Source organism: Mus caroli, chromosome 12 (assembly GCF_900094665.2).
Source record: "Mus caroli chromosome 12, CAROLI_EIJ_v1.1, whole genome shotgun sequence".
NCBI classification, from domain to species: Eukaryota; Metazoa; Chordata; class Mammalia; order Rodentia; family Muridae; genus Mus; species Mus caroli.
The window spans coordinates 50,513,791-50,526,069 of record NC_034581.1 but is presented as its reverse complement, the minus strand read 5'-3'; the positions used below and the strand labels follow the sequence as shown (position 1 = coordinate 50,526,069).

The 12,279-nt window shown below is 42.9% G+C and overlaps 1 protein-coding gene across 1 annotated transcript in view; it reads right to left on the bottom strand.

Annotated features, from left to right (window-relative positions):
• Prorp (protein only RNase P catalytic subunit) overlaps positions 1-12,279 on the bottom strand; it is a 483,021-nt gene that overhangs the window by 447,143 nt on the left and 23,599 nt on the right. The window contains exon 4 of the mRNA XM_021178794.2: positions 156-263. Within this exon, the coding sequence (XP_021034453.1) occupies positions 156-263 (108 nt within the window). The remainder of the gene's footprint in view (positions 1-155; positions 264-12,279) is intronic.

Below are 12,279 nucleotides of genomic sequence, written 5' to 3'. Positions count from 1 at the left end.
TGTACACAAAAGGAGAGGTCAGGAGAGGAGAGAGCCGAGGCTGTACACAAAAGGAGAGGTCAGGAGAGGAGAGAGCTGAGGCTGTACACAAAAGGCAGCAGGTTCTTCACAAGAATTATTTCTACAGAGGGAAAGACAAAATAAAACATACTTACATTTTGAGATTCACGACCCTTAGAAAACATTTTTGCAACATTGAGGCCATCAATGACGATATCAAAAGGAGGACAGGAGTTCACAAAGCTCTCAAATCTCTTTAGTTCCTAAAAAGACAAAGTCAGAGGGGACATTAGCGGGAGTTAGGGGCCGGGGATGTAGGTCAGCCCTCATCTACTCTACCTGAGAGTTAGGGGCCGGGGATGCAGGTCAGCCCTCATCTACTCCACCTGAGAGTTAGGGGCTGAGGATGTAGATCAGCACTTGTCTATTCTGCCTGAAAACGCTTGGGTTTGATCCCTGCCCTCTATAAAGTAGGTCTGCCATTCCACCCTGAGAAGTGAAGGCAGGAGGAGCCAAGCAAGTTCAAGTCCATTCTCAGTTACACAGGGAACTTAGGTCAGCCCGAGACAGAGGCGACCCTGCCTCAGAACACATACATCTCAAAAGAACTACACCAGAGAACTAGACCAGGACCTCACTGTAAGCATGCTGAGGTAATTTAGTATTATTTTGATAACTGAAAATATTCTTCCCATAGAAACCCCACTTCCCTACACACATACATACTGAAATTTTAAGTCCTGTTCTATAAGCCAAGAGAAAGGAACACAGTTACCTGGCAACTGTGGTGAAAGAACAAGGATCTATCCTTTTTATTTTTATTTATTTATAATTTTTTGGTGGCACATACCCTTAACTCAAGCATTCTGAAGGTAGATACAGTTAGTTCTGTGAGTTTGAGTCCAGCCTGGGCTACACGTGGACGTTTCGAGCCAGCTAGGGTTATACCGTGAGACTGACTAAAAAAAAAAAAATTCTTTTTCCTTGAATTTTGTTTTTTGAAACAAGGTCTTTCTATACAGCCCAGGCTGGTTTCAAACTCACTATGTGCTCTAGGCTGACCTGTGCTGCCTTTAAATCCCAGTACTTGGGAGGCAGAGGCAGCTGGGTCTCTGTGAGTTTGAGGCCAGCCTGGTCTACAAAGTGAGTTCCAGAACAGCCAGGGCTATTACACAGAGAAACCCTGTCTTGGAGAAAAACCAAACCAAACCAAACCAAAAAAACCCCCAAATCCATATGTTTAAAAATGCTATGGTAACACCCCCCTCCCCCCAAAAGCAGCTGGCATGGTAGTGATACCTCATCCCTGAAATCCCAGCACTGGGGAGTTAGGAAAGGAAAAGAGGAGGAGAGAACTATGGGGGTGGGGTGGGGGGATAGGGAAAGGGACAAGAGAGTACAGTGGAATATTTGTGGCAGGAAAGCTACTTTGGGAGAGGAAGGTGAGGGGGTACAGGATAGGAGGTGGATGAATAAGATCAGATACAATGACACACATGTATGAAAGTTCAAACCTATTTTTTTTCATGCTAATAAAAAGTTAACAAAGCTAGCAGAAAATTTATGCTTGGTTATCAGTCAAAAGACTAAGATACTATAGAAGAACACAATATAGAAGGAAATGAAATAAAAAGGAACAAAAGTCAAAATAATTTTTAAGTGAGTTTATTCTTTCACAATCTCAGATATATTTATATGTATGTGCATATGTGTATGTATATATTTTTTCTTCCTCTTATCATCCTTCCTTTTAAAATTTTATGTGTATTCCTGTTTTATCTGCATTTTTGTCTGTGTGAAGGTGTCACATCCCCTAAAACTGGAGTTACGAGTTGCCATGCGGTTGCTGGGAATTGAACCCAGGTCCTCTGGAAGAGCAGCTAGTGCTCTTAACCACTGAGCCATCTCTTCACCCACCTTGCCCCCAACCCCATCCTCTTTTATTCCTTTCTCACCTCAAAATAAATTGAATGTGGGAAAACTGTCCTTACTCCCTATTTAACATTGTGTACAGAATGATTTTAAAATGGATCATAGAAGGCGGAAGAGATGAATCAGAGGTTGAGAGCACAGGCTGCTCTCACAGGGGACTCAGATACAATTTACAGCTCCCACCTATACCTCATGACCATCTATAACTCCTACTCCAGGTGACTCAATGCCCTCTTCTCACTCCCTTGGGCATCAGGCACACAGTGGTGCATTCAGGCAAAACTCCATACACATAAAATAATAAAATAAAGTAAAATTTCTGGGGCTGGAGAGACAGCCCAGTGGTTAAGAGCAATGGCTTTTCTTCCAGAGGACCTAGGTTCAGTCCCTAGCACTCACAACTGTCTGTAACACCAGTCTCAGGGGAATCTGGCACCCTTATATAGATACACATGCATGCAAAACACCAAAGCAAAGTAAAAATAAACAAATCCAGCTAGGTGGTGGTGGCACAAAATCTTTAATCCCTGTACTGGAGAGGCAGAGGCAGGTGTATCTCTTGAGTTCGAAGCCAGCCTGGTCTACAGAGGAAGTCCTGGGAGAGCCAGAGCTACACAGAGAAACCCTGTCTTGGAAAGCCAAGTATCCAAAATAAGACAAAACAAAACAAGACAAAACAAACAAAAAAGGTAAATGTTGTTATCGCTAGCTAAACAGAAAAGAAAAAAAAAACCCAAGTCCTTAAACAAATAAGTAAACTTCCATTTTGTAACAAAAACAACTAAATATTGGTTGGAATAGAAATACTAATTTTTACAAATAAAAGTAAAAATATCAAGGAAAATTCAAAGTTTCTACACAATATAATTTGTTTTGTTTGTTTGTGTCCATATAAAGCTAAATAAATCAAATGAAACAAGGCAAATGTATTAAATTGCTAACACAAATAAGTTTTTCTAAGAGGTCATATCTGACAAATTATTACTTGAGAGGTTAAATCAGAAGATTAGTAAGAGTCTAAGGCCACTCGAGGACCAGACAATGAGGTCCAGGTCAGCTTGTCTCAAAAAAAAAAAAAAAAAAGTTCCATTAATAATCAGCAGGGAACAAATTTCCATTAGACTGTTAATTATCGTTTTGGTGTTGTGTTTAGTAGCAAAATGTATTCATCTCAGTAGTAATAACAAACAGAGACAGCAAAATGTGTCTCTGAAAAATTAATATTAGATTACATAACTTACAAACTCCCCTTTCCTGTTCTGATATTATGTTCACAGTACCTGGAAAGTCCTTAAAACTCCAGACTGGAAAAGGTATGCCTGAGACAGGTGTATTAGAAAGGTGACTCTCTGGATATGTCATACAATCCTCATCCAAAGATTATCCTTCTGGTCCATGTTTTCTACTTAGAGAAAGAGATCTAGGACACTGAGTTTCCTTGTTCTCACCCAGCAGATATACACTAGTTAGCGACCCAGGGACACATCCCCATAGGTGGGTGCCCTGAAGCTCAGGCTGAGTGAAATACACTGTTGCAGGAAGGGACTGTCCAAGTGCTCAGCGGTCTCTAAAAGTTGGCTAAGTTTTGGAAGCTGTGTTATATTTATTTTCACTATATATTCACTATATATTTTCAGTTACTATCGGTTGTTATTGGATTTCTGATGGGGTTGAAAAACAACGTAGTCTCCTAGCCAACCCAGGCTTTTTCCTTTGAGAGGAACAGATTTGAGAGGATGGTTTTCAGATGGCGTTCAATCTAAAGCCAAGGCATAGCCAGGTGCAGAACTATAGTCTTTTAGGTAAGGATGGATGACAGAGGTTCTGTTTAATTAACAAGGATGATGGACTGGGTGTTAGTTCTCTTGTACTTTATAAATTACAAAATAATAATAGTTATGTTCAACTATATCTGAGATAAAATAGTCTTCTACTTGGACAGAAAGAGGGAAGTGTTGTGCATAGCCCTGGGGCTAATTATATTTGATGTTAATTCCATTCTCCTGAGTGTGGCTGTGAACGAGGAATGAGTCAGCACTCAGGTGATTTCCTGTAAGCCTGCTTCCCACCTTAATCTGTAAAATAAAGGAGAGCTGAAGATTGGGCAGATAAAGGGAAGGTGGAGTGGAAGGGGGAGAAAGAGAAGGAGAAAATGGGCCTGGCAGTGGTGGCCCAGCACTTGAGAGGCAGAGGCAGGTGGATTTCTGACTTCAAGGACAACCTGGTCTACAGAGTGAGTTCCAGGAGGGCTACACAGACTCACCCTGTGACAAGAATGATGAATCATAATGAGAGAGAGAGAGAGAGAGAGAGAGAGAGAGAGAGAATGGAAGAGGGAGAGGACGCAGAGGAGGAGGAGGAGGAAGAAGAAAAGTGGAGCAGAAGCACAGGGCCTGGAGAAACCGCAAGTTCTAAGGGGTCTCATAGATGTGGACGATGGTAGTGTAGTGGTAGATCTGCCCAATCTAGGCACACAGCATGGATTCATATTGAGTTAGTTGTGTTTTCATTGCCAGGGCATATTTGGGTTAGAGATGTACTGCAACAATATACTAAGTGTGTGTGTGAGTGTGTGGTGGTGGTGGTGGTGGTGGTGGTGGGGCAGTGTCTTTGATTATGTAGCTCTGGCTGTCTTGAAACTTGCTATGTATGTAGATCAGGCTGTCCTGAGAGTTTAAGCCTGTGAAATACATTTAATGAATTCAAAAGCCACTAGGTAGCTAGTGCAGATAAGGTGTGGCAAAGAAAGAAATGGCCGGTCTGTTGACATAGCACACACCAAAGACAGCACTGAGCACTACAAGCCTGCAAGCTCGGCAGTGGCAGCTCTCACAGGAGCCGATCTGAAACCAGAACAGAATGTGTTTGTCGGTGTTGCCTGCAGTCAGTCCCAGCACTTGGAGTTGGAGGATTAGAAGATCAAGGTCATGCTTAACTACACATGGAGTTTGGAGCAGCCTGGGCTACACAAGACCCTATTCAAAACAAAACAAAATACCCAATAAACCAACAAAAATCAAAGAACAATTATTTCTTTCTATGTCTATATTGGGTTTATACTTAAATGTACATTGGCCAATGATCTAGGATATGAAAAAAGTCTACCCATATATTTATTAATCCTTTATTTATTGGCTGGCACTATTTTTTTAAAAAAATAGTTTAATGAGGTGCTGGAGAGATGTCTCAGCGGTTAAGAGCACCGACTGCTCTTCCAGAGGTCCTGAGTTCAATTCCCAGCAACCACATGGTGGCTCTCAACAATTTATAATGGGATCTGGCGCCCTCTTCTGGTGTTTCTGAAGACAGATACTGTGTACCCATACAAAAAAGTAAAATAAATAAATAAATAAATCTTAAAAAATTAGTTTGAGATATAATTAATATACCATGACATTTATCCAATTTAAGATACAATTTACAGGGTTTGCAATAACACCATATACTACTATACACATCTACTTTTAAACTATTTGTCCTTGCTAGGAGAAAACAAACAAACAAAAAACTAAACCATACTCATTGGCAATCAGTTCCCTGCCCCCAGCCCCCTATAACCAGCCCCCAACCAGTAACCTACTTTCTGTCTCCCTAATTTTCCTATTCTGAATCATACATACAGAGATTTTAGTAAGTGACTGCTTTCATGGAGAATGGTATTGTCAACGCTTATCCACATGCAGCATAAGTCAACACTTTGACTCTTTCCTGCCACACAGAAGTCCACGTCATGTCTATCATGCTGCCTACCCATCATCAGCTGGGGAGCAAAGCTGGTTCTGCGTCGGGCTACTGAGAAACGATTTCGCTGTGAACACGGGTGTGTAGCTCTGCACGGATGTTCACTTCCATTGCTTCTGGAGTACCTAGGAGTCAATCTGTCAGATAGCACGCTAGTCCTATGCCAGACTATGTCCAAAGTGGCTGTCCTATTTCACTTTTCTAACTGTAACATAGGGTTCCAATTTCTCCACATTCTCACCAGCTATACTGATGTGAAACATTGCATGTATTCACCGGCGTATAAGCAGCTTTTCTTTTTTGCGACATATTGTTTTTTGCTTTGACTTTTAATTTGGTTGGTTCTTTTGGTTGTTGGTGGTAGTTTTGTTGTTGTTTGTTTTTTCTATATTCTACGCTGGATCTCACAATCCCCTTCTCTTAACCTCCTGAGTACTGGGATTACAGGAAAGCATCACCAGGCATCACCCTCAGAACTTCTACTGCCTTTACTCACCTTATGCTTTAAAACTTAATTTAAAATATAACCATAAAGGATTTGTAAATATCGTTTACAGAGGCTATTAACACAAACTTGGGCAGAGATCAGGCAGGTAAAATCAGTACTAACACTGGCTATAAATAAGAATATGTGTGGGGCTGGCCAGATGGTTCAGTGGGTAAGGGTGCTTTCGAGCTGCCTACCCTGACCATTGGAGTTAAAGTTCCAGAATCCACAGGGTGGAAAAGAGAACCGACACTCACTCACAAGTGTTCACGAGCATGCGTATGTGTAGTTGTTAACAGATAACGTTTTAGGGCGTGGCTTTTGATCCTAGAACTTGGGAGGCAAAGGACAGGTTTATGTGGGTTTCAGGCTATGTAGTGAGACCCTATCTCAAAAACAAAACATAAAATGGAGTGGTAGTGTACACCTGTAATTTCAGCACTGTGCAGGTGGAAGGTGAAGATCAGAGATGTAAGGTCGTCCATATGTATAGTCTGAAGACATGAGATCTTTTGGGTTTTGGTGGGGGGGTGGGGCAATTCTATGTAGACCTGGCTGTCCTGGAACCTGCTCTGTATATACCAGGCTGGCCTTGAATTCAGAGTTCTGCCTGCCTCTGCCTCCCCAAATGCTGGGATTAAAGGCATGTGCCATCACCTTCAGCAAGAAATTTTTCTTTCTCTTCTCTTCTCTTCTTTTCTTTTTGGGTTTTTGAGAAAGGGTTTCTCTTTGCAGCTCTGGCTGTCCTGTAACCTCCAACTCAGATACCCACCTGCCGCTGCTTCTCAAGTGCTGGGATTAAAGTTTTTCTTAGAAAAATAATAAGCTGGATATAAAGACATACAGCCTAGAACCTTGGCATTTGGGAGACCAGAAGTTCAAGGTCATCTTCTACTACACAGTGAATCTGAGGGCAGCCTTAGCTATATGACACCCTGTACCCTCAAAAAATGTATGCATTTCTTGAGTTTAAATTAAGAAGAAAAAAAAAAAAGAAACTCTTGCTCATTACTATAAGATTGGAAGTATACAAAATGTAAAATAAACTCTAAAAGAATAAGAGGTTTTGAATTCTTTACCCAATTCACATGAGACAATGGGGCAGAACAGCTGTACTGTTGCTGTTGTAACACAGTAAAGGCAGACCAAGGCATGCAAGCAAGAAACAGGAGTTTAAAAAGGACACATGGAGCCGGGCGTGGTGGCACACGCCTTTAATCCCAGCACTTGGGAGGCAGAGGCAGGCGGATTTCTGAGTTCGAGGCCAGCCTGGTCTACAAAGTGAGTTCCAGGACAGCCAGGGCTATACAGAGAAACCCTGTCTCGAAAAACCAAAAAAAAAAAAAAAAAAAAAGGACACATGAGCTCCAGAACAAAGGAAAGAGTCCATTCCTAACAAGAGCACCTTAAGCCCCGCATTACAGAACCTGACTCTCGTTACAGTTCTCCTGGTATTATGTGAGGGGAAACCAACACGTTGAGTGAGTGACTTTTCTTGGTAGGTGGAGATGGTAAAATTCTTAATAAACAAATGTTCTAGTCTTAGACCTATAAGCCAGTACTCGATTGGCTATGGTGTGTTCTAGGATAGCCTGGGGAATGTAGTTAATTTTAGGTCAGCCTGAGCTACAGAGTGTAACCCTGTCTTAAAAGCAGCAAACAAGGAAATAAATAAATTATAAGCTCTCTTTTCTCTTTTTCTTTCTTCTGGAGGGCACTGGATCTTCTGGGACTGGAGTTATAGATGGTTGTGAACCACCATGTGGGTGCTGAGGACTGAACCCAAGCCCTCTAGAAGTGCTCACAACTGCTGAGCCATGCCTCAGCCCCCATGACAAGCTTTCTCTTCAATTTAGGATGATAATCCATGGTTTACTTCTGTTCTTAAATTCCGATGCAAATTTCTCTAATTGTCTAGCTAGTGCCATATTCTAGAAGGGCAACGTGGATATAAGAAGATACCAATCAGCACATCCCAAACTTTACAACAGAAAAAGACCAGGTTTTTGTTTTTGTTTTTGTATTCTTTGGACAGGGTCTCTCAATGTAGCCCATGCCATCCTGAAACTCACTCTGTAAACCAGACTGGCCTCAAACTCAACAGAGATTTGCCTGCTTCTGCCTCCTGAATGGAGACCAACGATTTTTTGTTGTTTTTTTGTTTTTTGTTTTGTTTTGTTTTGTTTCGAGACAAGGTTTCTCTGTGTAGCCCTGGATGTCCTGGAACTCACTCTGTAGACCAGGCTGGCCTTGAACTCAGAAATCCGCCTGCCTCTGCCTCCAGAGTGCTGGGATTAAAGGCGTGGGCCACCATGCCCAGCTGAGACCAATGATCTTAATTTGTATCAACGTGCTGCAGGCACAGGATTGTTTAAGAGAAGAAGGAAGGGGACACTGAAGCAACTGGCTTTAGTCATCCTGGACATGGAGACGCAGGGGAACTCCAGCCATTCTGGACACAAAACAAGCAGCTTTCCTAACATGGGAACATCAATAAAAAATATCTTCCCACCTGATGCTTACATTATGTGACTTCTTTCAGACATGGTTCCCAGATAATCCCTAACACTGAGACAGGTACATGAGGAGCTAGACATGAGGTAAGCACGGAAGTCGCAGGTGCCTCTCTTGGTAGCTACAGCTCCTGATGCTCAAAGCGCCCCTTTGTGGCTTTACTTACATCTTGCAGCTGTAGCTGAGGCTCATTCGGCCAAGCAGAGACTCAGGAGCAGGACAGTCTCCAAACTGATAACACAGGTACACCAATGAAGGCCTGCGCACTAGAAGAGCATCTGCATAGTGGCTCGTCTGTAAACTGGATTAGTCCCTTCCGTAAGACAAGAATTGGGGAAAACTTCTACAAATAACAGCACGACTGCCTTAGTGTAGATAAGAAAATAAACCACATATTTGGAAAGTACCATTAGAGCTTGACAGTTAAAACAGAGGCCGGAGAACTTAAGCCTTCCTCAAACCTTATCAAAGTAGAAAGGTTAGAAAGCTCAGACTTACGATGTAATAGGAAGTTGCAAGAGATACTCTAACTGCCCACAGTTGCTTCATTAGCTGTAACTACTACCGTGTGATAGCCCATTGGACCTATAAATAAAAATTTTTATGTGTGTATATTGTCATGCATGTGCAGCTCCATGTGTGCAAATGTGTATGCCTGTACACACATGTGCAGGCCAGGGGACACGCTTGGGCATCATCCTCAGGAAGACAACCGACCTGAGACAGGTCCTTCACTGGCCTGGACCTCACCAAGTAAACAGGCCAGGGGCGGGGATCATCCTGTCTGCCTCCCAGTGCTGATAATGCAGATGCACATCGCTACATCCAGCATTTTTACATAGGTTGAGGAGATGGAACTCAGGCCAACTGAGCCCTTCTGTAACCATGAGACCTTGTAATCCTATCTGAGTTTACTGATTTCAGTAAGATAAGGGGGGAAAAAAGCAAAATGTCCTGCCATAAACACCCTCCCAGATTTTTGTAGTCAGGCGTCAGTAACACATACATGGGACCCCAGCAAGCTGGGAGGTGTTCAATTTGAGGCCAACTTTGGCTATGGTGAGACCCTGACTCAAATAAACCGATTCTGAGGTGTAGCTCAGTGGTAGAGCACTTGCCTGACATATACAGGCCCTGGGTTGGATCCCAGCATCCCTGCCCCCAAATTAAACAAAATTAAAATTACAAAAGCTTACTTGTAAGAAGACAGAAAATGGAGCCCAGTATGGTGGCGCACGCCTTTAATCCTACCACTTGGGAGGCAGAAGCAGGTGGATTTCTGAGTTCAAGGCCAGCCTGGTATACAGAATGAGTTCCAGGACAGCCACAGCTATACTGAGAAACCTTGTCTTGAAAAACAAACCACCACCACCAACAACAACAATAAAACAGTTACTTTACCATCAGCAGAGATTTTTTAGGCAAGAGATAAAGAACTATAGGAAAACAGCAAGCCTATGACAGCTTTCAACTGCTATAACTCAAGGCACTGTCTATATACATCACTGCCACACTACACACAGATAAACCCTACCTAACAACATCCAAAAAGAATTCACAGAGAAGAGTCTGAGACACATCTCAGCGGGCAAAGGCGCTTGCCACCAAGTGTGATGAGCTGATTTCCATCCCCAGAGCTCACACAGTGAAAGAAGAGGATTGTCTTCCAGAAGTCATCCTCGGACCTGTACATGCATGCCAGGGCTCACGAGTGTACCTATGTGTACCTAGTACACATTACATATATGTACACACACACACACATACACATATGAAGTTTTTAATTTCCAAAGAAAAGCAATCATATATGTGGCTATCAAGGTTCTTTTTAATACTCTTTAGAGATTTTTCATTTGTTCTGAAAAAAACTGGCCAAAATCAGCATTTTAATTTCTTCTATGAAAGTGTATGTGGGGTATATGTGCGTGTGTGTGTGTGTGTGTGTGTGCGTGCGTGCGTGCACTTTAGTATGTGATATATGAATGTGTTTTAGCTGTGTGTGCCAATATGTATAGTGTGTGAATGCGTGCACATATCTGCACATGCATGTGGAGGTCAGAAGTTAATGTCACGTGTCTTCTTGGAGCACTGTCCATCTTAATTTGAGATGGGCTCTCTCATTGGGCTTGGAGCTCATCAATTTGGCTTGTCCAGCCAATGAGCTCTAAAGAGCCATCTGCTTCTGTGCCTCACCCATCCTGGGGTTATTGACATGTGCTACACAGCGGGCTTCCACAAAGATCCCGAGGACCCAAACTCAAGTCCCAGGGCTTCATGGCAGGCATTTTATTGATTGAGTCATCTTCCCTGTACCCTCCAAATAACTGGATATTATAAAATTATCATCTTGGTCAGGCACATGATTAGTTGTTAGAGAAGCTATGAAGACTGAAAAAGACTACATTAGAGGGGCTGGGGAGATGGCTCAGCGGTTAAGAGCACTGTCTGCTCTTCCAGAGGTCCTGAGTTCAAATTCAGCAACCACATGGTGGCTCACAACCATCCGTAATGAGATCTGATGCCCTCTTCTGGGGTGTCTGAAGACAGCTACAGTGTACTTACATATAATAAATAAATAAATCTTAAAAAAAAAAAAAGACTACATTAGAAACAAGCCTATCTAGGTTTGCATCTGCTGGACTGTCTGCTATCATATATAACCTTGGCCAATCACCTCACTTTTCTAGGTCTCCAGCTCCTCTGGTGTAAAACAGGGCTATTAATGCCCGCCTCAAAGAGCTGGTGAAAGACTCCAAGAGGAGCCCCTCGCTCAGGCCTTAGGATAATAGCAGACCCCCAAGAACTCACGAGAGACCAAGCTTGATGCAAACCACACAAGGCTTTATTCGGGGAAAGCCAGAGCTCTGGGGACAACTCGTACCCCACACAGGGGTAGAGGAGTCGACCTCAAGGGGAAAGGGGGTCTCAGTTTTTATAGGTCCTTAAGGGGGAAAGGAGAAGGAGGGAAGTAGGGGATTTCCAGATCTAAACAATGTCTATTCTAAAATGATTCCTCAAGAAATGGGTATGGGAGGGAAACAAGGAAGGAGTCAAATGAAGGTACAGCACTCTGGATTGGCCCCGACTATGGTTGCTGGGGAGATTTCCCGACTCTTTCCCAGCAACCAATATAGCAACCAATATCACAAACACCTGGCAGTGAGTTGCAGCAATGGGCACACACCTGGTCAGAACATTGGCAGACACACAAGTTCGAGAAGCGGCCAGAGCATTGTGCGCCTCTATTTTTCTAAATCAGTGAAGCTAGTTCTACTAACAATGAAATCTATTTTGCCAATTTCAGGGCTTCTGTGACCTTTTACATTCTGTCAGGATCTTTCACTGGCATGAAGGTGCAATAAAGCTGCAGCCAGGGAGCTGGCTCAGTGGGGAAGAAGAGGACCTGCTGTATAAACTTGAGGTCTCGAGCTAAGATCCCCAGCACTCAAAAGCACTCAGACACAACAACCACATGCAATCCTGTAACTCCAGAGCTTCTCAGGGGCTGGGGATGGAGGTAGGGTACGGACAGGATTGCTGGGGCTTGCTGGCTGTCAGCCTAGTTTCAGGTTCAATAAGACACCCTGTTACAAGAGAATAAGACA